Source organism: Sorex araneus, chromosome 6, assembly GCF_027595985.1.
Source record: "Sorex araneus isolate mSorAra2 chromosome 6, mSorAra2.pri, whole genome shotgun sequence".
Taxonomy (NCBI): Eukaryota; Metazoa; Chordata; class Mammalia; order Eulipotyphla; family Soricidae; genus Sorex; species Sorex araneus.
Window position 1 is genome coordinate 44,049,117 of NC_073307.1, and position 20,909 is coordinate 44,070,025.

Sequence of the window (20,909 nt, forward strand, 5' to 3'; positions counted from 1 at the left end):
TCAAATACTGTTCCAGCTCATGGTTGGTGACTTTACAGTCATTTTATGGGTGTTGAGACTGAAACCTGCAGGTGGTCGCTAATGCCTGTGGGCTGATCCAAAGGGCTTTCCGCTTCTGCTCTGTCTGGGTGCTCTCAGGGTTGGCTCTGTTGCAAACTACGTCCTGCAAGATGAGGGGAGAAGAAATAACCCTTGATCTCAGCTCAGGGGCCTTCGGCAAACTCTCTGCTCCGGAGCTCAGATGGCACATTTATGTGCCTGGGCTGTTGAAGTTCAGCATCTGTGACAGAACAGACTTTGCAGGGGGCCTGGCCAGAACGGTTGATGTATGTATTCTGGGGAGTGCTCTGGACTCTAAAATGTGACACATCATTGCAACTGAAAGAAATTCTTGTACCCTCTGAAAATGTGATAGTTCTGCGATATCAATTACTCAGTGTTCCAAAGTTTCCTGACAGTTCACAGAAAGGTTGTGGAAGGTCTAGGGGCCCCTGTTTATTCTCTTAAGTGCCTGTGTTTGTGATTATAGTAATGTCAGAAAACAGCGAGTGACTCCCTAAATGATTTCATGATTATTTCCTTGAAGTCGAACTCTTGCTTCTAGAAAAGGTCACTTAAGTGAATTATCATTATTTATGCATTTAAGTGTGAGAAAATGTTATCCATTTCTGACCCATCTGGAGCAGAGTTGCCGAATGTCTGAGAAGCAGAGAGGAGGCCATTACAAGAACCGGTGCCCTTGGACAGTCCCCTGTGTCCTATCTGGAAATCACAGTTCTCTGAGTAGAATTTTCTGTCACTCTGAGTTTCCCCTAAGTGAACTGCCTCAGGCCGGAATCAGCCTGGGTTCCCAGACTTGGCATTCCATGCAGGGACTGCAAGACGCATTGGACAGCAAGTCATGCCCTTGTCACATGCTGCCTCCCACTTTGAGATGCACTTTTCTGTTTTTTAATGACCCTAAACCTGGGATACTTCTTGCAAAATTGTCCACACTAAAGCATATTTTTCTTGCCCCAAATCTGCTGTTCAATAGGTATTAGCATGGAATTGGCAGTCTGTTCTTTCACTATTTTTCCCTCCTCCAAAACCAAATTGTACTTGAGACTTCTAAAACATACACACACTGAGAGGGAAAAATGCTTTTGAAGAGGAAATCTCCCATTTCAAGCCATTTGTGCCACCCACTAAATGGGAATTGGAGGAACCGAGTCACCTGAGCGGGATGAGCTGCTGATCCCAGAACTACCTTTTGGGGTGTGGGTAGCTGTTCTCCATCTCCCTAAGCCTTTTTTTTTCAAATTTATGTCTTTGAATCCATTTTGCCTTCCTATAGGTGTGTCACATAGAACCTTCTGGAAGCTTTATGTCTGAATCCTCAACTGGGAGAAAGGATTAGCCAGACACCATAGGTAAGCCGACTTCTCTGCTGTGTCAAAGCTTTCCGATTCCCCTCATAATGCATTTTTTATAGGCGGTGAGTCCTCAGGTCTCTTTTCCCAAATGGGGAACTTAGATTTTGTCATTTTTACAGGCCAATTAGAAACAATAGTGATGGATGGATGGATAGCGATGGACGGATACTTCTGGATACCAAACCCAGGAGTCAGGGAGGGGCCTCAGGAGACACCCCCCTGCCCCAGAAAAACAACCAGCCTTTCTCCGGGACCCAGGGGGTGGTTCATTTAGAATGGTAGCTCCTAAACAACCAGGGCACGGACTTTCAACGGCAATGCAATAAAGATGCTGAAAAGGATGAAGAGAAAAAGCCCAGGAACATGCATGCTAAGGACTATTCAGAGTCATTTAAAAGAACAAGATGGGGGGGGGAAAGAAAGCCAGAGAAACAAAGCAGCAGATGGAATGTGGCCCCATGCAGCCTGGCCAAGCCAGCTCAGGCCAGGGCAAAGTAGCGCCCTGTGGAAAGTGTTTGCGGTCGGTCCTCAGCTTCCTGGGCTTCCTGGTCAGCTTCTCGGCCTGTTTCTATGGAGCCCACAACAACAGAAGCGGTGTGTGTGTGTGTGTGTGTGTGTGTGTGTGTGTGTGTGTGTGTGTCCCTGCCCTTATTCTGCATCCCTGCTCTTCTCATTCAAGTCCTCTTGCAGCCCCTTGAAAGAACTCTCTGGCTCAAATGCAAAGGCTTTAAAAAGAAAATGTTAAAGGAAAACAGAAATTTCTCCAAGGGCAGGAGGTGTTGATGAGTTTATCTTCGCCCCCACCCCTGCCCCCCGCCAGCAAAATGAAGACTCTGAGGGTAGAGTAAACGTGTTTATTTTTCGTTGATTTTTTTTTCTCTCAACCAAATGGGATTGCTTAATTAAAAAAAAAAAGTAATCTCTTTTCTCTTTAAATACTACAGACAACCTCATTTAATCGCAGCAGACACCTAGAAACAAAACACTGGACCCACCAGAGAAAACGGGGTGATAAAAGCATCAGAAATTCAAGTCGACTAGGGGAGAATGACCATTAGCGAACAGCTTGTGATTCTAAACAGAAATGTTCCAGAACCTATTGGGCTTGCCAAAAGTTCTTAGAGAATCGGGGACTTGGGGAAGTTGGACTCTTTTAAATTCTATTCCAATCGTTTCAGCATAGGGAAATCAACATCAAGGAGTCAAAGAAAGACCCAAAGAAACATTTAAAACCATGTTCGACTAGTATTCAGTATGTGAGATGATTAAGGAATAACCTTCCCTCCTAGTTAACCTTGTCCTGGAATATATATAGGTTATTTGTAGCCGCCACTGCTATAATATTTTCTGAAGGGTGCCAAGCTGTATGCAAGATCTTTTTGCTAAAGTCCAGACTGTCGACGCTGATCTCGTCTTTTCTCCGCTTGCCCCCCACACACACTTTCCGTGGCTTCAGGATAGCTCGAGGTTTGCTGTTCTCCCTCGAGGCCTCAAGGGTAACATCGCGCTTGGTGTTTCGGTCAAACATCCTGAAGAAGTTGTTGTAGGACCCTGTCATGATGACGCTGCAATGGAGAAGGGAGATGGGGAGTCACAGAAGGCTGTGGGCAAGAGGCAGAAGGAAACAGCATCTTTTATGTTGGACTGGGCCACATTCAGCAGTGCTCAGGGACTATTCCTGGGTCTATGCTGAGGAGTGACCCTGGGTGGCAGTTCCAGGGACTATATATGATACTGGAGATTGAAACAAGATTGGTTGCATACAAAGCAAGTACCTTACCTGCTTAAGTTTATATTTTTTTCTGGAGCAAATGGTATGGTATTATGGATTTGGGGGCCACACCCTGTGGTGCTCAGAGCTTACTCCTGGCTCTGGGCTCAGGGATCACTCCTGGTAGGCCCAGGGACCATACAGGATGCTGGGATCAAACTCAGGTTGGCTGCATACAAGGTAAGTGCCCTGCCCACTATACTATCACTCTGGCACCAATACAAGGGATTCTGACAGGTTGAGGCTCAAAAATTTTTATGAAAACAAACTCCCCGATTCTCCAGCAGGTTCTACAGAGAAACTGCTTATTTACTTTAGAATCCTTCAGAGTAACAAGCCCTTCGGCTGGACTTGGAAAGGAAGACTGTGATAACTTGATTTATTATTCCTGTTTGCTAAATTTCTTGTGATTCTTTGGCTCAGTTTGCAGCCCTAAGGATGCCAGGCCACCCTACCTCACATCAGGAGTCTAGCACTGGACAAAAGTAGAAGCTTGTGGTGTCAGGAGCAATGGTAGGACAGGTAGGGCACTTGTCTTGCTTGCAGCCTTGCATGCAACTGACCCAGGTTATATGAGAATAGACCATATGGTCCTCCAGCATCTCCAGGAGTGATCCCTGAGCACAGACTCAGGAGTAAACCCTGAGCACCACTGGGTGTGGCCCCAAACACATACACACACATACACACACACACACAGGAGCTTGTGAAGCTTCTGAATCAGAAATCCTCTAGATTTACAGGACACAGCACAGCTGCCACAAAGGCACACGGGACAGTCTGGTGCCCACCAGTCTGCAGCCTGCCCTTTCTCAAAATATACTTCCCTTTCCGGTCCCTCTAGAAACTGTTTCCTGTGAGCACACGGGCAACATGGTTCCCTTGGATGTGAGTGTGCCATCTTCTAACCTGCTGGTGCTCTGCTAACAAACTCTCTCCCTAGCACCTTGACTCTTGCTGGACTCTGTCAAGAGGCTGTGAAACCAACCCTTCATGCTTCCATTCCAATTGCTTGACATGGGACTGAAGTGATAGTACAGCAGTCATGGTGTCTGCTTTGCACACGGCTGACCCAGGTTCAGTCCCTGGCATCCTATATGGTCCCCTTAGCACCACCAGGAGTAATTCCTGAGTGCAGAGCCAGGAGTAGCCCCTGAGCATCGCTGGGTGTGACCCAAAAAGTAAAAAAAATCCCAAAACCGAAAAAAAACCCAAACAAACCCCAAAACAATTTCTTGACACTCCCCCCCCCCCCCCCATGTTGTACCAGCTGATTGCATGCCTCAGGTTTCCTGCCATGGAGAAACCCCTTCTGGGTCTGCGAAGTGGAAAACTCCTCGGTTCATGGGGCAAGATAGCCCGAGCAGTATCAGAGAGACAGCTTGTACTCACTAAAATGCTTATACCCAGCAGCGTCAGAATCACCAAGGTTCCCAGAACTATTGGGTGCTGCCCGATAAAGGAACAAAATCAGTCCCTGGTGGGGAGCCCTTAGTTTTCCTGGAAGTGAGAGAGTCATCTATATTTGTCAAACTAAAAATGAACTATTGGGAGGTAATATGAAGTATTGTTGAAATCAAAGGCCTTAAAACAGTAATAAATCACTGTGAGGGAAGGTGATAAATGATGCTGACTCAATTTCAGCTAATGAACCACAAGGGCCTTTGGCCAGGTCCACACCAGCCACTTATTTTTCTATCTAGAAAGTGCAGCGGCCCCAACTCTTCATGCTGCACGTTGCCTGTGGATTACTCGTGACCTTGATTTGAGGCCCATTGACTTTGTTCTGGGGACAGGTAGCTCATGGGGAAAAGGGAAGCTTTTCCTGTTGACATTGGGGCTGCCTATGTGAGTCTTGAAAGAAGAACTGAATTTCACATCTTCTTCCTTTCCTCCCAGGCCCAACACCTTCAGGCTCCAATAACACACTCAGTTCAACCCAGCCAGGCGTCAGGCCCCAGAGTCTTCCTTCTATTTTGGCTGCAACCCCACTGAGAATGGAAGACCTAGCAGGGAGAGGCATCTCTAGAAGATTGCCCTGCCACACAGCCCTTCTTACCTGTCCGACCCATTCCACACACATTCAAATTTATCAAAAATGCAGTCATTTTCGTAGAGGGAACACAACTTGCTGCGGAGGTAGTCGTGAACCTGGAAGAGACGGGAGCATAGAAAGTGTTTAAGTTAAAAAAGACAATGAAGATGATACTTTAAAAATTGCACCGCTCTGAGATAGACAGTTGCAAAGTTATTCATGATTGATTTTCAGTCATACAATGTCCCAACACCCATCTCTTCACCAGTGCACACCAATGTCCCCAGTTTTCCTCCTGTCTGCACCCCTCACCCCACTACCTCACCCCCTCTCCAGCCCCAGAATCTACCTCTATGGCAGACACTTTTCTTCTCTCTCTTGCTCTTATTTTCCTTCCAGGTACTAGAGTCAGCTATGGGCAAGGCAAGGGCTTTAACCCTTGTGTTTTGGGGCCACTTCTTGCAGTGTCCCAAAACTCTACTCTTGTCTCTGTGTTCAGGAATCATTCCTGGTGGTGCTCAGGAGAACATATGTGGTGCCAGGTCTCCACTGGTTTGCAATACTATTACTGAAAGGGTATCATGTATATCATCTTTACTTCCTTTCAGCATTCAGTTTTTGTCCAGAATGGCTATTTCCAACATCACTGTCATAGTGGTCCATTCTCTATCCTAACTGTATTTCCCCTCCCTCTCTGTGGCAAGCTTGCTACCATGACCAGTCCTCCTTATTTATACTGTCAGAAGATGATTTCTGTCAATATATTTCACAGCTCTTAATGTGCAATTATTTTTGGGGGGTGGAGGGGCGGTTTTCAGGTCACACTCAGCTGTGTTCAGGGTTTAGTCCTGGCTCTGTGCTCAGGGATTACACTGGGGTGGGGGGCTTGGAGGACCATATGTGGTACCAGGGATTGAACTGGAGTCAGTGATGGGCAATGCAAGGACCTTAACCCTAGTGCTGTCTCTCCAGCCCTTTGAAATACACTCTTAATGCTTTTGGTGTGTTCCTGGAATCCAGTGGTTCGGAGTCAGAACTCAGATTTGACTCTCAGATCTGTGAACTGCTGCTTAGTGATTAAACAGGCTTGTTGAGTGAGGTCAACAATAGCATATGGCCAGGATATTAAGTGGTAGAATAACATTTTCTTTTCTTTTTTCTTCTTCTGGGCCATACCTAATGGTGCTCAGGGATGACTTTCCCATTCTGTGCTTGGGCATTGCTTCTGGCAGTGCTCTGGGGTCCATGGAGGTGCCAGGGATGAAACTGGGCCCTTCTGCATGCAAAAGCACGAGCTCAGCCCAATGACTATCCCTCCAACACCCAGAGTCTCATTTTCTTCTCTTATTTTTAGTGAAGCAAACTTTTTTAATGGAAAGAAATATACTTAGAAAGATGAGAGAGCCCAGAAAGAGAAGAATAAGTGTTTATGAGGGAATACGGACTTCTCCAGAGTGAAAAAAAACAGAGAAGAGAAATACATGATCAAGAGAAAACATAAGCTTTACCCAGAGTGAAAAGAGCCGAGAATTCTATTTCTAAGTGGACTTGCCAACTGGCATTGGAGGGCACCATTTATTTGGTCTTTTATTCAAGAACTATTTATTTGAATGCCCCCTCTGTGCTTGGAATAGGGCAGTGAACAAAATCCACTTAGTGCTTTCATTCTAGTGTGCAAGCAGCTGCAGTTACACAGGCCCTTTATTCTGAGTAAGGAAGACATCACAGAAAGGAACCAAGCTTGCAGTAGGAGGGGCAGGAAATAGGAATTTTAAGGACAGAATCTGGGAAACCAGTTATACCTGAATATTACTCTGGCTTGGATCCCAAGGGAAAGAGATTATTTTTTGTTTCTGGGGCCACTTCTTGCAAGGTTTACCCTAGTCTCTGTGTTTTAGGAATCACTCCTGGTGGTGCTCAGGAGAACAAATACAGTGCCAGAGATTAAACCCAGGTTGATTGTGTGTGAGGCGAGTGCATTACTTGGTATACTATTTCTTTGTACCCAGGATTCATAACATATTTGCAGGATGAACCAAGATGACAAATGCATAAGACAGTTGTAATGTTCAGAGAGAAAATCAGGGGAAAAAAGATCTCCTAGATCAGTGCTGGCTTTGACAGCACATATTCTCCTAGGAGCGATAGCACAGTGGGTAAGGCGTTTGCCTTGCATGCAGCCGACCTGGGTTCAATTCCTCTATCCCTCTTGGAGAGCCGGCAAGCTACCGAGAGCATCCCACCCACATGTGGTGTATCCAATATGCCAAAAACAGTAACAATAAGTCTCACAATGGAGACATTACTGGTGCCCGTTTGAGCAAATCAATGAACAACGGGATGACAGTGCTATGACAGTGCTACAGTGCTTTCTTTTGAAAGGATGGTGCCGTCGATTCTTTTTGGATGGGATGATGTGATGGTGTCTAGGCAGGAGAACTGTCCAGCCGACTAGGATGGGACGGTGTAGATCTGGAGTGTGATAATCTTTGTTCTTACTCATCGAGCAACTGAGAAACCAGGTTATTAGTAAAGATAAAAGGGTGGGTGGAGCTCTATAGGAAACAGTATAGGGTAGTAGAAGTCATGGAGGGCCACTTGAGGCTGTGAACTTTAACAAATGTTTGCATAATTTTCTCCAGCTACATTCAGTATCTCAGGCATAGATAGCAAATAGGCCAATGAATAAGGCTAGAGGTAGGAACTGGCTTCAACTTTTCCCTGCAGATCATCCTTCCCGAAGCCTATGGGTGGGGAGTGGCAGTAACAATATGCATGCTCCCTGGGCTAGCCAAGTGCTTTGCCCCTAAGTCTCATCTACAAAGCTTCTTGGAGTAGGTATGACCTTTTTTCTTCACGTTAGGGTCCAGAAGTATGGGGGCATGTGCTACTGGTACAAGATAACAGAGAAGGGACAGGGCAGGAAGCAAATCCTGTATTTGGGTTCCAAGTCCAACTGTGAGCAACCTATTGCAGCTTACTTGTGGTCCCGGCTCTAGATGGGAGCCCGAGAAAACACTGAAGGTCAAGAGAGAGCAGGAATGGAATGAAAGAAGAGGGCATTCTCGAAAGTATTGACTAAATGCTGGTTCCCTTTCTTCCCTGCTGCAACTTGGGCTCCTCTACTGCACTGATCTTTGGAGTTCTGCTGGTTACTGAGTCGGAGGTTCTTGTGTGTGCTTAGGAGTGGGTAAAGGAATACGCTCATATGGATTCCATGTTCCATTAGATGGAATATGCAGCTCTAACTCTGCAGATTAATTTTCTTCACCTTTATTCTCTGGTTCCCAGAGAGTTCTGGGCCTTCTCAGTGTTATTTTGTCAGTGCTACGATGACAGGGTTCAGGGCACCATTAGATGGGGAAGGGAAAGGCTTTATCCTGAACTTGGGTCTCTACTATAGATGAACTCATCACTCATCCCTTCCTCTCCTGCTCTTGAAGTGACTAAGGTATGACTTAGCTAGCTCTTTCTATTTGTAGGGATGAAGCTCTCTGGTGCTTCTTAAGATTTTTAGAACAAAGAATGGTCCAAAAGGCAGAAGAAGGACATATTCTTGACCAGGGAAAGTATTAAACAGAGGGTGGCAAACTTTTTTTCTCTAAAAGTCCAAATAGTAAATATATATATATATATTTTTTTGCTTTTTGGGTCACACCCAGCGATGCTCAGGGGTTACTCCTGGCTTTGCATCAGGAATTACTCCTGGCGGTGCTGGGGGACCATATGGGATGCCGGGGATCGAACCCGGGTCGGCCGCGTGCAAGGCAAATGCCCTACCCGCTGTGCTATCGCTCCGGCCCCCTAAATAGTAAATATTTATGCTATATGTGTCCTATAGTTTCTGTTGCCTCTCCTCAATTCTACATGTGTAATGCAGAAGTAATGGCAGGTTATTCAAATGTTTGGAGCTGTGTTCCAATAAAACTTTGACAGAAACAGGTGAAGACAGGAGTTGGCTTCTTGGACATAATCTACTGACCCTGATCTTGACCAATTTCTTCCTCCCCCTAAACAACTAAGATTATTTCCTTGAAAGTCACTGACTTGGGAGTTTAACTACCCCCTTGAGAGCTGAGACACCTACTCTCAAGAGCTGTTCTCTTCTAGAAAGCCAGACTGGTTCTTGTTCTTTCTTGCCTTTATCATTAACTTGCTTTTTGGACTGCACAATAGAGGCAGGAGAGGGAGGTTGCTTTAGGGCAAGGGTGCCAAACTGGGAATTAATCTGATCGCAAATGGAAGCCAAATGTGGTGTGCTACTTTTATCCCATTGTTATCCTGTCCTCCAGTTCACCTACATTTAGGGAAAAAACGATGAGCAAAATATATCTCTATTTTCAACTTTAAATCCTCCTACTCCTTCCTCTTATCTGTTATGGAGCACTTTTAAGGCAATACACAGATGTGAGGTTTACCAAGAAGAGAGAAACACATGTTGGTTAAACAGATTTTTATAATCTAGTATGTAGGACTTAGTCTGACAATGGTCAAGGATTTATAAGATTTTTAAGACAGGAGTAGAATATTTTCTTTATTCACTAGAATCACCCAATTTCTTTGTGTGAAAAGTAACAAATATTGATTTGAAAATAAGGATTTTTACAGGTAGATAAGGGGTATGAGAGGCAGTGGTGTCCTTTAAGATCTGGCTACTTCCTGAAAATTTCTTTCTTTTTTTTTTTTTTTTTTTGCTTTTTGGGTCACACCTGGCAATGCACAGAGGTTACTCCTGGCTCTGCACTCAGGAATCACCCCTGGTGGTGCTCAGGGGACCATATAGGATGCTGGGAATCGAACCCGGGTCGGCCGCATGCAAGGCAAACGCCCTACCCGCTGTGCTATTGCTCCAGCCCCATACTTCCTGAAAATTTTCTGATCTCCTATCATTCATCCTTATTATCTTATAGAAGCACTATGGGTGAAATGTGTCGTAGTAATGTGGTTTAGAAATCCATGTCTATAGTAAAAAACATACCTTCAAGCCCCCTGAACACACTGAACGAGCACACATGCATGCATGCACACACACACTTACACACACACACACACACAAATTTCTTTGGTTTGTTTTTGGGCCACATCCAGCAGTGCTTTGTTCTTACTCCTTGCTCTGCACTCAGGGGTCACTCTGGAGGCCATGGGATGCCACGGATCTAATATGGGTCGGCTCATTCAAGACAAGCAAATTGCCTGCTATATTGTCTCTCTGGCTCTAAATATTTTTTATAAGACAAAGTCAGGAAGGATTCAAAAGAAAACCATAGTCCAAACCATTATTTTCTCCTTCCTGACATACAAATTCTGAGAAGTTCCTGCCTATGTTTGAAGACATCTGAATGAAAAGAACATCTGATATAGGTGGTCTGCATTTATTGTTTAAAGAAATTAGGCAAACAAGGTGGCCTTTATCCACTAAAGAGAAGAATAAGGAAGAATAATAACTTGAGACAAATCTAAAGGGAAGAGAGCATTAAAACTCATCCTATTTAATGCTTTCTTCTGTTATCTTGTGAATGACTTTGCTGACTATAAATATGTCTCCCTCCCAACAGAGTGGTTCTTAAGTGGTTCTCACTTTTATACCAGTGTGTTTTATTAGTAATATTTTTTTGCCAGACTCCTAGCTCTGTGCTCAGGGATCACTCCTGATAGTGGTCCAGGGACCCTACGTGGCATCAGGGATCAAATCTGGGTTGACTGCATGCAAGTCAAGAGCATGATCTGCTATAGTATCTCATTGGCCCCATTATGTTATATGGCCATGGAAGTCTGGGATTGTTCTATTAGTGAATTGTTTAATCATGAGGTCAAGGTAAGTTCTATTGGTTGGTTTTTGTTTGTTTGTTTTTGCTTTTTGGGTCACACCTGATGATGCACAGGGGTTACTCCTGGCTCTGCACTCAGGAATTACTTCTGGCGGTGCTTAGGGGACCATATGGGATGCTGGGAATCGAACATGGGTTGGCTGCGTGCCCTATCTGCTGTGCTATTGCTCCAGCCCCTATTGGTTGGTTTTTATCATCAGGGACTGACAAACTCTTCTTAAAAAGGGACAAATTATTGATTATCAGTGCCCTGGGGTCTCAGAGATGATAAGTGAAAGAGGAGGTGGTTCTGAGTCTCAACAAATCTTTTATTCTGAAACCAGATGTGGGCTAGGATTTGGCTGGAACATTAGTATAAAATCTCCTATTCCATGGGAAAACTTGAAAATGGTTATTATGCATAGGTCTCCAATTTCTTATTCATGGAAAGATACTGATGATCTACATATAAAAATGAGTGGCAGGAGCCTTCCTGTTCAGAGCAGGTACTAACAATCAATTATGCACTTTTCCCCCCACAGAATCAGAACTTATTTCCTATCTTCGACACAGTATAAAAGTTTAACTGACTACAACTCATTTTAGCATTCTATGGTGTATATATATATATATATATATATATTTTGCTTTTTGGGTCATACCCAGCGATGCTCAGGGGTTACTCCTGGCTTTCCACTCAGGAATTGCTCCTGGCAGTGCTTGGGGGACCATATGGGATGCCGGGGATTGAACCCGGGTCGGCCGCATGCAAGGCAAACGCCCTACCCGCTGTGCTATCATTCCAGCCCCTCTATGGTATATTTTAATATAAAATTTTGTGATATTTAAATATCACTGCTACGATGTGAGTTTTTAAATATTCTACAAAGATTTAAATATTCTAAAATCTGAACAGAATTTTAGAAAGTCTTAAAATGTTGACTAATTTCATGTTATCGCTAAATTCTAAAGTCTTTCCCTAAATGAAATTGCTAATTATTCTTTTTACTTGCAGAACCAACTTTTCTCTAATGGAGTCTTTCCCAAGATGAACTGCAAAAACTTGGGGGACAATGGGACCCCCAAATATACAGGAATGCTCTTTGAACCACAGGGGCAACAAAACTATCTCATATAATACCCTTTAATTTTACCCCCAAAACTTGTACAAGTTCCCTCTGGAACTCAGTCCCCAGTGCTTTGACTTCCTCTGAGATTTGCTTCTCTGGAAGATGCTGCTTCTCTCGAACTATGTAAGGAAGGTGGGCTCCTTGCTACTGCTCCAGAGAATATCCTGAGTAAAGACTCCGCTCTTTCGAATTCATGCCTTTAAACTTCCTGTCTATAACCATGGCAGGTCCACCCAGAACTCCAGCCTCATTCCTGGTAGCAATCCTAGCACCTCTGTCTTCTTACAAGGAACCCTGCTGTTACCATCGCTGTACCCTTTAAGATTTTATCAACTACTCAAATCCATTTTCCTATTTTCTCTCTTTGTGTGATAATTTCTTTTCCTGGACCACACCTGGAAGTGTTCAGGGCTAATCCATGGTTCTGCTCAGGGATTACTTCTGGAGGGGCTTAAAAGTCCATATGTTGTGCCAGGGATTGAACCTGGGTTGACTGCACAGGGCAAGCACTTTAGTTGCTGTGCTACTGCTCCTGCCTTATACAATCATTTTCTTAGACACACTTTTCAACAATATTGTCTTGTTGTCTTTGTTTTTTGCTCTCATTTGGTAGAATATCATCACTGGGTAAAAGTAGTTTTCTGCCCTTCCTTACTTGTACCAAGGAGGTGAATGTGGCCTGGGAGAAATACATAAATAAATCAATTTCTCTTGCAAGTAAAATTCAAGTGAGAGTCTGAACAACCTACACCATTTTACCAGTGATTTCACCTTTCTAAACAACATTTTACATTTTCCCTTTCTTCTCACTCAGCTGATAATCTTCTTTCTACTGAGAACTATTACAATAACACAAAGCAATCTATATGTTCTCAACAAAAGAGTTAAAAACTGTCTGCATCTGTAACTAATTATACTTCTTTCCTTCCTTGGATGTGTGTTGTCTATCTAAGGTCAATTTAGTGGCTTTTCTACTGGCTTATTCCTCAGGACATAAAACATGATGTTAGGATAACAAACAGTTATGATAGGAAAGGACCACTATGATAATGATAACTGGAAATCAGTACTCAAGAACTGAGTGCTCACTTGTGGAATATAAAGTAGTGTAATATGAGACTAACACCCAAGGACAGTAGAGACAAGGGACAGAGAGACTGCTCCATGGTTGGAAGCCTGCCTCATGAACTGGTGGAGAAGGCAGCTGGGATAGAGAAGGGATAACTGAATCAGTAATGGTTGAAGGAATCACTCAGGATGGGAGATGTGTGCTGAAAGTAGACTACGGACAAAACATGATGGCCTCTCAGTATCTGTATTGCAAACTATAATGCCCCAAAGTAGAGAGAGAGTATGAGGGAAATTGTCTGCCATAGAAACAGGGGGCGAGTTGGGATGGGGGGCAGAGAGTCGATACTGGGGACATTGGTAGTGGAAAATGTACAATGGTGGAGGGATGGGTGTTTGGTCATTGTATGACTGAAACTCAAACATGAAAGCTTTGTAACTGTATCTCACGGTGATTCAATAAAAATATTTAAAAAAGAACTAAGTGCTGAAAGTAGGTAAAGGGACAAGCATCTTTCAGTACCTGTATTATAAACCATAATGTTCAAAAGGGGGAGGGAGAGGAAGAGGGAGAAACAAAGGGAAAGGGAGGGAGGAGAAAGTGGGGAGAGAGGGGGTGAGGGAGGGAGGGAGAGAGGGAGAGAAGAGAGTAGAAGAGAGAAAAGAGAGAGAACCTGCCATAGAGGTAGGAGGCTGGGAAGGAAACTGGAGACATTGGCATGGGTGGCGGGAAATGTGCACCGGTGAATCCAGGTGAAGGGATGGCTGTTGGAACACTATGACTGAAGCCCAGTCATGAACAACTCTGTAACGGTGTATCTCATGATTATTCAATTAATAAACCCATAATGTGATAACTTCTTTGGCCTGGGACCCACTCAGCTACCATTGTTATGTCCCTTCAGAACAACATATTTGTTTTTTGGGGCCACACGCAGTGGGGTTCAGAGGACCATATGGGGTGCTTCAGTTGAACCCGGGTCAGTCATGTACAAGGCAAGCACCCTACCCACTGTCCTATCTTTGCAGCTCAGAACAACATTCATGAACCATTTATCTGTGCTCTTTGCATCCACATCCTCTCATCACAATTCCACACCTCTTCCCACAATCTCTCTCTATTTTGGAAGGGGGACCTGGCTATGCTCAGGGGTTACTCCTGGTTACATGCTCAGAAATTACTCCTGGTGGTACTCAGGGGACCATATGGGATGCTGAGGATTGAATCCGGGTTTGCTATGTGCAAGACAAGTATCCTACCTGATGTACTATCTCTTCATCCCCCATAAGGTCTTCTAATTATTCTCACTCCTGTGCAATTTCGTGACTTTAAAATATTCTTTCAATGGCCGCTTAACATGTGCATAGTTTTCACCTGTGTCTGGTAGCAGTACCTATGTTTTGCATTCAGATCTTGCCATTCACACAAACATCAAAGAGAAACCCTAGAATCATAGTACTGGCCTGGTGTTGTCTCTTGGGACATAACTCCCACTGACCTGCCTCCAGATTTCCATACATTAAAAAAATTCATTATATTTGAGTATCAAATTGATTTAAAGTCCAGATATATGTCTAGGTTCACACTGAGCACTGCTTGGGAGCCCCCTTTCAGCTCTTCAACAAAACAGTCTTAGTGATAGAAAATTTGTGGACTTGGATGGTGGTGCCGGTTCTACAGCTTATATATTTTGAAAAAGGTGACCACTGTCCTAGGCCACTTATATAAAAAAATGTGAGCAAAAACTCTCTGAAATTTCTCCATTTCTTTTTAGTTAACCCAGGAGATCTTAAGATAAGTCTATCTTAATCTTTGCTTTCATTGTTTCTTGTCCACAATTACCTTCATCAAGCCCTTTCTACACAAAACTCTGGTTTTCTCTTTTTTTTTCCTTTTTGGGTCATACCAGTGATGCACAGGGGTTACTCCTGGCTCATGCATCAGGAATTACTCCTGGCAGTGCTTGAGGGACCATCTGGGATACTGGAAATTGAACTTGGGTCAGCCGAGTGCAAGGCAAATGCCCTACCCACTGTGCTTTTGCTCCAGCCCCTGGTATTCTTTTTTTAATCATTTGCAACACTGCCTTCTCCTTTATTCCCTGTGTTAGTATGTCTGTTAACCATCGAGCCAAAGCTGAAGTCAAAATCCAACATGCTCACTCCTCTCCCCCGACATTCAGTGACCTTCTTCCTGATCTGTCCAGCCCAGCCTCTCCTCATGTCTACATTATTTTAATATGTTTGACCCAATGGCAATATAAAAATACAAAACTGAAATAAAGACTTGGGCTGGTAGACAGTACAACTAGGGCATATACCAGGCATGCAGGTTCGATTCTGGCACCACGTGTTTCCCTAATTACTAGGTGCAGCCCTGGAGGCTCCTGAACACCACAAAGTGTGGCCCTGGAGCCCCACCCCCACCCCAGGACAGCTGGGATGGCCCAGGTATCCCCAGCATCTTGGGCCAAGCACCTTGGGCCCTTTCATGTTCTGGTTGACTGAGAATTGCTGGTGCTACTCCCCCACAACCTCCTGAACCCTTTTTGGGAGGCCTCTCCCCCCAAAACTAAAGAACTGCAATAAGAACAACCTCCCAAAACACAACTCAGAATGTCTCTTCCGGTGTGAGATTTTTTTTTTTGCTTTTTGGGTCACACCCGGTGGTACACAGGGTTGACTCCTGGCTCTGAACTCAGGATTTACCCCTGGCAGTGCTCAGGGGACCATATAGGATGCTGGGAATTGAACCCAGGTTGGCCACGTGCAAGGCAAACGCCCTACCCACTGTGCTATTGCTCCAGCCCCCCAGCGTGAGATCTTTAAAGACTATCCACGGTACCCATCATAATAAGCACAGATAATGCAATCTGCTCTCACTTCTCACATCACCAGGCTCATCTTTCTATCTCTGGGCTTCAGGATCGAGGCAGAGAGAACTCCTTTCTCAACACAATCCATGACTCTGACGGCAGGATTCTGAACATCTTGTGAGCATACACATTTCCTTGCAACTAGGACTCAGCTTAAGGAAATCTTTCTCACCAGGCCAGTGCCCTATGGCACTCAACCCCATCTCTTTGTACCATACATCATTGGTGTATCATGACACGTTAGTGTTAGTGTCTTAATCCTTTTTTGACTTCTCCCCTCTGTGCCAGGGGTGTAATCTTGTTCACATTTCTGCAGCCACCACCCCACTCTAAGTTCTCAGTAGACCCTGCTTAGATTGATTTATAGTCCCACTGGATGTGCATTTCAGATGCTTTTGCTCTGTGCTGTGCAGTGGAGGCTGACTTGGAAAACCACAGAGGAAGTCCTCAATCTTTCTCAATACAGGTGGGTAAAGGGTGGTACCTGGTAAGTCTCGATGGGGCGGTTTTCCATGTTGAGATCCCAGACTTTAACAGTTAAATAATCTCTGGTCATGATATACCTCCCACTGTGGCTGAACTTCACATCCGAAATTGAAGAGATAATTTCAGAGAAAAACGACCTGTTGCTTGGATCTTCCGGCTCTTCAAAAACTGCAGAACAACAACAACAACAAAAACAAAGTTAGTTCATCCTCAAAAACATTGGATGCTGACATGTTTGGGGTCAGCTAGAAAGTCCAGCATCTTGCTTGGAGCAGGACTGGTACATGAAGGACTTAAGGAAGTAAAAGAGACTGGCAGCAGAAAAAGCTATTATTATTGGCTTCCATGTTGCTTTTTCTCCCCTCATGGGAGGATGGAAAAACCCTAGAACTGATAGTTTCACTGATTTTATATTTCATAACAACATTATAATGTTCAGTGGATTAGACCATTTTCATCAACCAGGTCCCCATGTCCTGCTGACCCATACCTGTTAGCAGTTATCCCCTAGTCTCTAGGTCACTGCTAATCTACATTCTGGTTCAACAGATTTACCTCTTTGGAAATTTCACATCAATGGACTCATACAATATGTGTCTTTTTGGTGACTGGGTTCTTTCCCTCTCATTGTATTAGTTTCCATTGTTGGGGGTGGGGTGGGGGGCATACCTGATAGTGGGTGGACTTTCCATATGCTAGGTTTGTGTTCTACCATTTGAGCTCTCCTTGGTTTGTAATAATTTCAACTTTCACTTATGTTGTGGCTTCTATTGATAATACTTACCAAGCTAAATTGCCCTACTCTATCAACATTATTGTAGGTGAAAAAGAAGTATTGACAATAGCGAATACATGGTAAGCACCCACAGGCAATCGATTCATCAATTTAACTGATTTCCAGTCAAGGACCAGATTGGAAATCAGATGCACAGAACACATGTAAAAGACTCTCAGCATAAAGAAAAAGAAACTGAAAATATTATCCCAAAAAGCTCAGATACTAATTGAGATTAAGATAGTTTCATATTAATATGATAAATAAGAACTTTGTTGCAAAGAGTTCTTGTGCAAATGCTAAAAATCAGCCAGACCACAGATGATAGGGCTTTGGAGTAGAGATCATTTGGGACTAGAATATGTAGGAGATGAAGCCTATGTGTTAGACCAAATTGTATCAATGAAGAATTTCTACCAGTGATGATAGTGATGAAACTGGGAAACATCAAGACATAATCTACATATCTAATTTGAACCAGGAGCACTCAATATTCAGGTAGAAATATAGGTTGTGGCAGCTTTCATACAAACTGGAAGCCATCCTTTATTCATGTAAGTGTAAATAGTTGAAACTATTGAGAGAAATAATACATACTTCTGTACCAAATAGACAACACACAGAGAGAAAGAGATTGAAGCTCAGAGAAGCTAAGTAACTTGTCCCAGGTCACACAAATAGCAAGTGGTATTCTGACTTTAGATGTAAGATAGTCATCAGCGCTAGATTCCACCTAATAAACACCAGAACCCAAGAGACAGGAAGACAAGTTCACACAGAAACCTGTATGGGGATATTCATAGCCCAAACACAATTCACAGGTTTATCAAATGGTGTTTAATTGCAACAGTGACAGCTAACTACAGCAATTCAGCCTGCTAAGTTCTAAATTATAATTTTAGGCTAAATTATAAATTTAGCCATGGGGGGGTCTGAATGTATATGCCCTTCCCAGCTCCCTCTTACTTGCCCACTTCCTCTGTGCTCTCCTAGTGTCAAATTCTACATAGAAGATGGTATAACACAATGACTTCTTCAGATGTCGCTGAACTAAGCCACAAACCCAAACACTAATTTTCATTGAAAACACAACTGGTCAAGAAATGAACTCGACAATTAAAACATAATTGTTTTAGGTTTCATAACCCAATGAAACAGCAGAACATATGATTATTACAGTGGCTGACTCAATCTTCTCAGTCCATGGCCTCATCTCTTAGACTCTTGGATTGAGTATTAATGAAAGTCTCTAAATCTTGGAACTGAATTTCAACATTTCCATCCAATATGCAAGGACCAGTGTCTTAGGAACACTAGGCATACCACTTCTCAGTGAGAGGGGACCCTGAAGCTTCATCACCACCCGCCTCCCCTCAATACACTTGCATGAATAGCTTGAGGTAGTAAGTGTGGAAGGTTCAGTAACTCTGGAGTAAATTGACCCCTCAGCCTCTTTAATGCCTTTTTTATTACACCATTTTTGATATCAGGGATCAAACTCAGGTCCTGGAATATGCAAGGCATACCCTCTACCTCTGGCTCTGAGTTTCATCCCTTGTCTAATCATTTTATTTTTCACTCTGATATTCAGTAATTACCAGATATAGATTGGGGTGTATGCTGCTTGGCTAATAATGTAAACTGCTATTTAAAAAAAGACATTGTTAACATGCCTTCCCTCTATACTTCATTGATAAAAATTTTTAGAATCTGGGAATGAGGACTACTAAAACTGTGGTCTATTTCAGCAATGTAAAGAATAGTTACTGAGGGGCCTGAGTGATAACTCAATGGGCTGGAATGAATGTTTTGCCCACAGAAGGCCCTGGTTTGATGAAACGAGGCGTGGCCTCTGAGCACAGAGCCAGGAATAGTTCCTAATCACTGCTGGGTGTGATCCTTCTCCCAAATACACATAAAGGACCACTGAAATTTATTTTCCTGATACTTAGCAAATATTGGGAAGATTTAGTAGTAAAGCCCCACTGTAAAGCCTCAAAAATAAAACAAGGAAGATGTAGGCAATACTAAAAGATAATTCTTAAATCAACCCAGCACTAGTTATTTATGCAGGATATGGTGAGTAGGACATAGAAAACCAACCAGTGCGGCAATTTGCACTTGATGGGTTAGCTATCCAGATCCAATGTACAACGACAACTCCACAAACTTTTTTCATTCAGCAAAAAAATGTAAGAATGCCATAAACTAATGTTTATGGGAAGTGAATATCTTAGGTCCCTTTATTTTCAAATTTTATGCAATTTAATCATTAAGACAATTGCATGACATAGGGACTATGAATCCATATTTTTATAGAAGTGGAAAATAGAGGTTTTGTAACCTGTCAAAGAATACATAGCTAGACTGAGGTAGAGCTACATTTTTGTTTTGTTTTGGTTTTGGTTTTTGGGCATAACTTGGAGGTGCTTAGGAGTTCTCCTGGTTCTGCACTTAGGAATTATTCCTGGCAGTGCTCAGGGGACCATATGGGATGCCGGAGATCCAACCCAAGTCAGCAAGACAAACTCCCTTCCCTCTGTACTATCACTCTGACCTCTGGTTTACTTTTTGGGGCCATATACAGAAGTGCCTAGGACTTATTTATGGATCCTTGCTCAGGGGTCACTCTTGGTGGTACCCAGTGGACCATGTGTAGTGCCAGGGATCAAATCAGGAACAGCTGCATGCAAGGTAAGTGTCTTAACCCAATACTATCTCTCCAGCTGAGAGCTACATTTTTTTTTTGCTTTTTGGGTCACACCTGGTGATGCACAGGGGTTACTCCTGGTTTCGCACTTAAGAATTACTCCTGGCAGTGCTTGGGGGACCATATGGGATGCTGGGAATGAAACCCGGGTTGGCCACATGCATGGCAAATGCCTTGCCTGCTGTACTATCACACCAGCCACGCAGAGCTACCTTTTGAACTCAGATCTGACATCAAAGGTTTTTTTTAAAATATATTTTATACATGCTGCGATACTGCCTTGTGCCATATACAATACCTGATACCACATATAAAAAGGTGGGGTTGTAAAGCTGGAGGGCTCCCAATGCTGATTAGTTCTTTCCATCCTTCACACAAAAGCCTTTGACAAAATCAACCTGTTAGTGTTAATGAGTCCCAGGCAGATGCCAGAGTTTAATGCTTTCTAGTACTCAATGTAATTTGTAGGTGGCCAGAGCAGAGTCGGGACCTCTGGGCATGTTTGAGACGATGGCATTTGATGAAAAGTTCAGAGAGAGTGGTTTGGCCACACCAATTGTTTAGGGTGGGGTAAGTTTCTTCTGCAATTAGCCAGATAAACCCGAAGAGTGGGAAAAACCAACAGACTTTTCAAATTCTAGTCCCTCTCTTCTCTTCCTTAGTTTCCTCATTGGTCTGCAGGCCTTGACAGACCTTATAAAGACAAGGTGCCAAACTGAGCGCCACACCACAGCCTGGACTTGGACCCACAAAGCTATTAAAAACCCTTGGCAGGACCAGAATCTTGGGAACCAACAGTTCCTGCAATTGCTGGTTTACCCCATTCAAATACTCCC

The 20,909-nt window shown here is 43.6% G+C and overlaps 1 protein-coding gene and 1 non-coding gene across 4 annotated transcripts in view; one reads left to right on the forward strand and one right to left on the reverse strand.

Moving 5' to 3' along the window:
• Positions 1 to 2,255: 2,255 nt before the first annotated feature.
• Positions 2,256 to 20,909, reverse strand: part of PPP2R2B (protein phosphatase 2 regulatory subunit Bbeta) — a 467,657-nt gene continuing 449,003 nt past the window's right edge. For all 3 annotated transcript variants that reach the window (XM_055141210.1, XM_055141211.1, XM_055141212.1), the window contains 3 exons: positions 16,587 to 16,756; positions 5,246 to 5,337; positions 2,256 to 2,980 (listed from right to left, as the gene is read on the reverse strand). In XM_055141210.1, the coding sequence (XP_054997185.1) occupies positions 2,701 to 2,980; positions 5,246 to 5,337; positions 16,587 to 16,756 (542 nt within the window). In that variant the 3' untranslated portion in view covers positions 2,256 to 2,700. The remainder of the gene's footprint in view (positions 2,981 to 5,245; positions 5,338 to 16,586; positions 16,757 to 20,909) is intronic.
• LOC129406323 (small nucleolar RNA SNORA23) lies at positions 14,577 to 14,749 on the forward strand. The gene has a single exon (XR_008630931.1). It is a non-coding gene; the product is annotated as a small nucleolar RNA SNORA23 (small nucleolar RNA).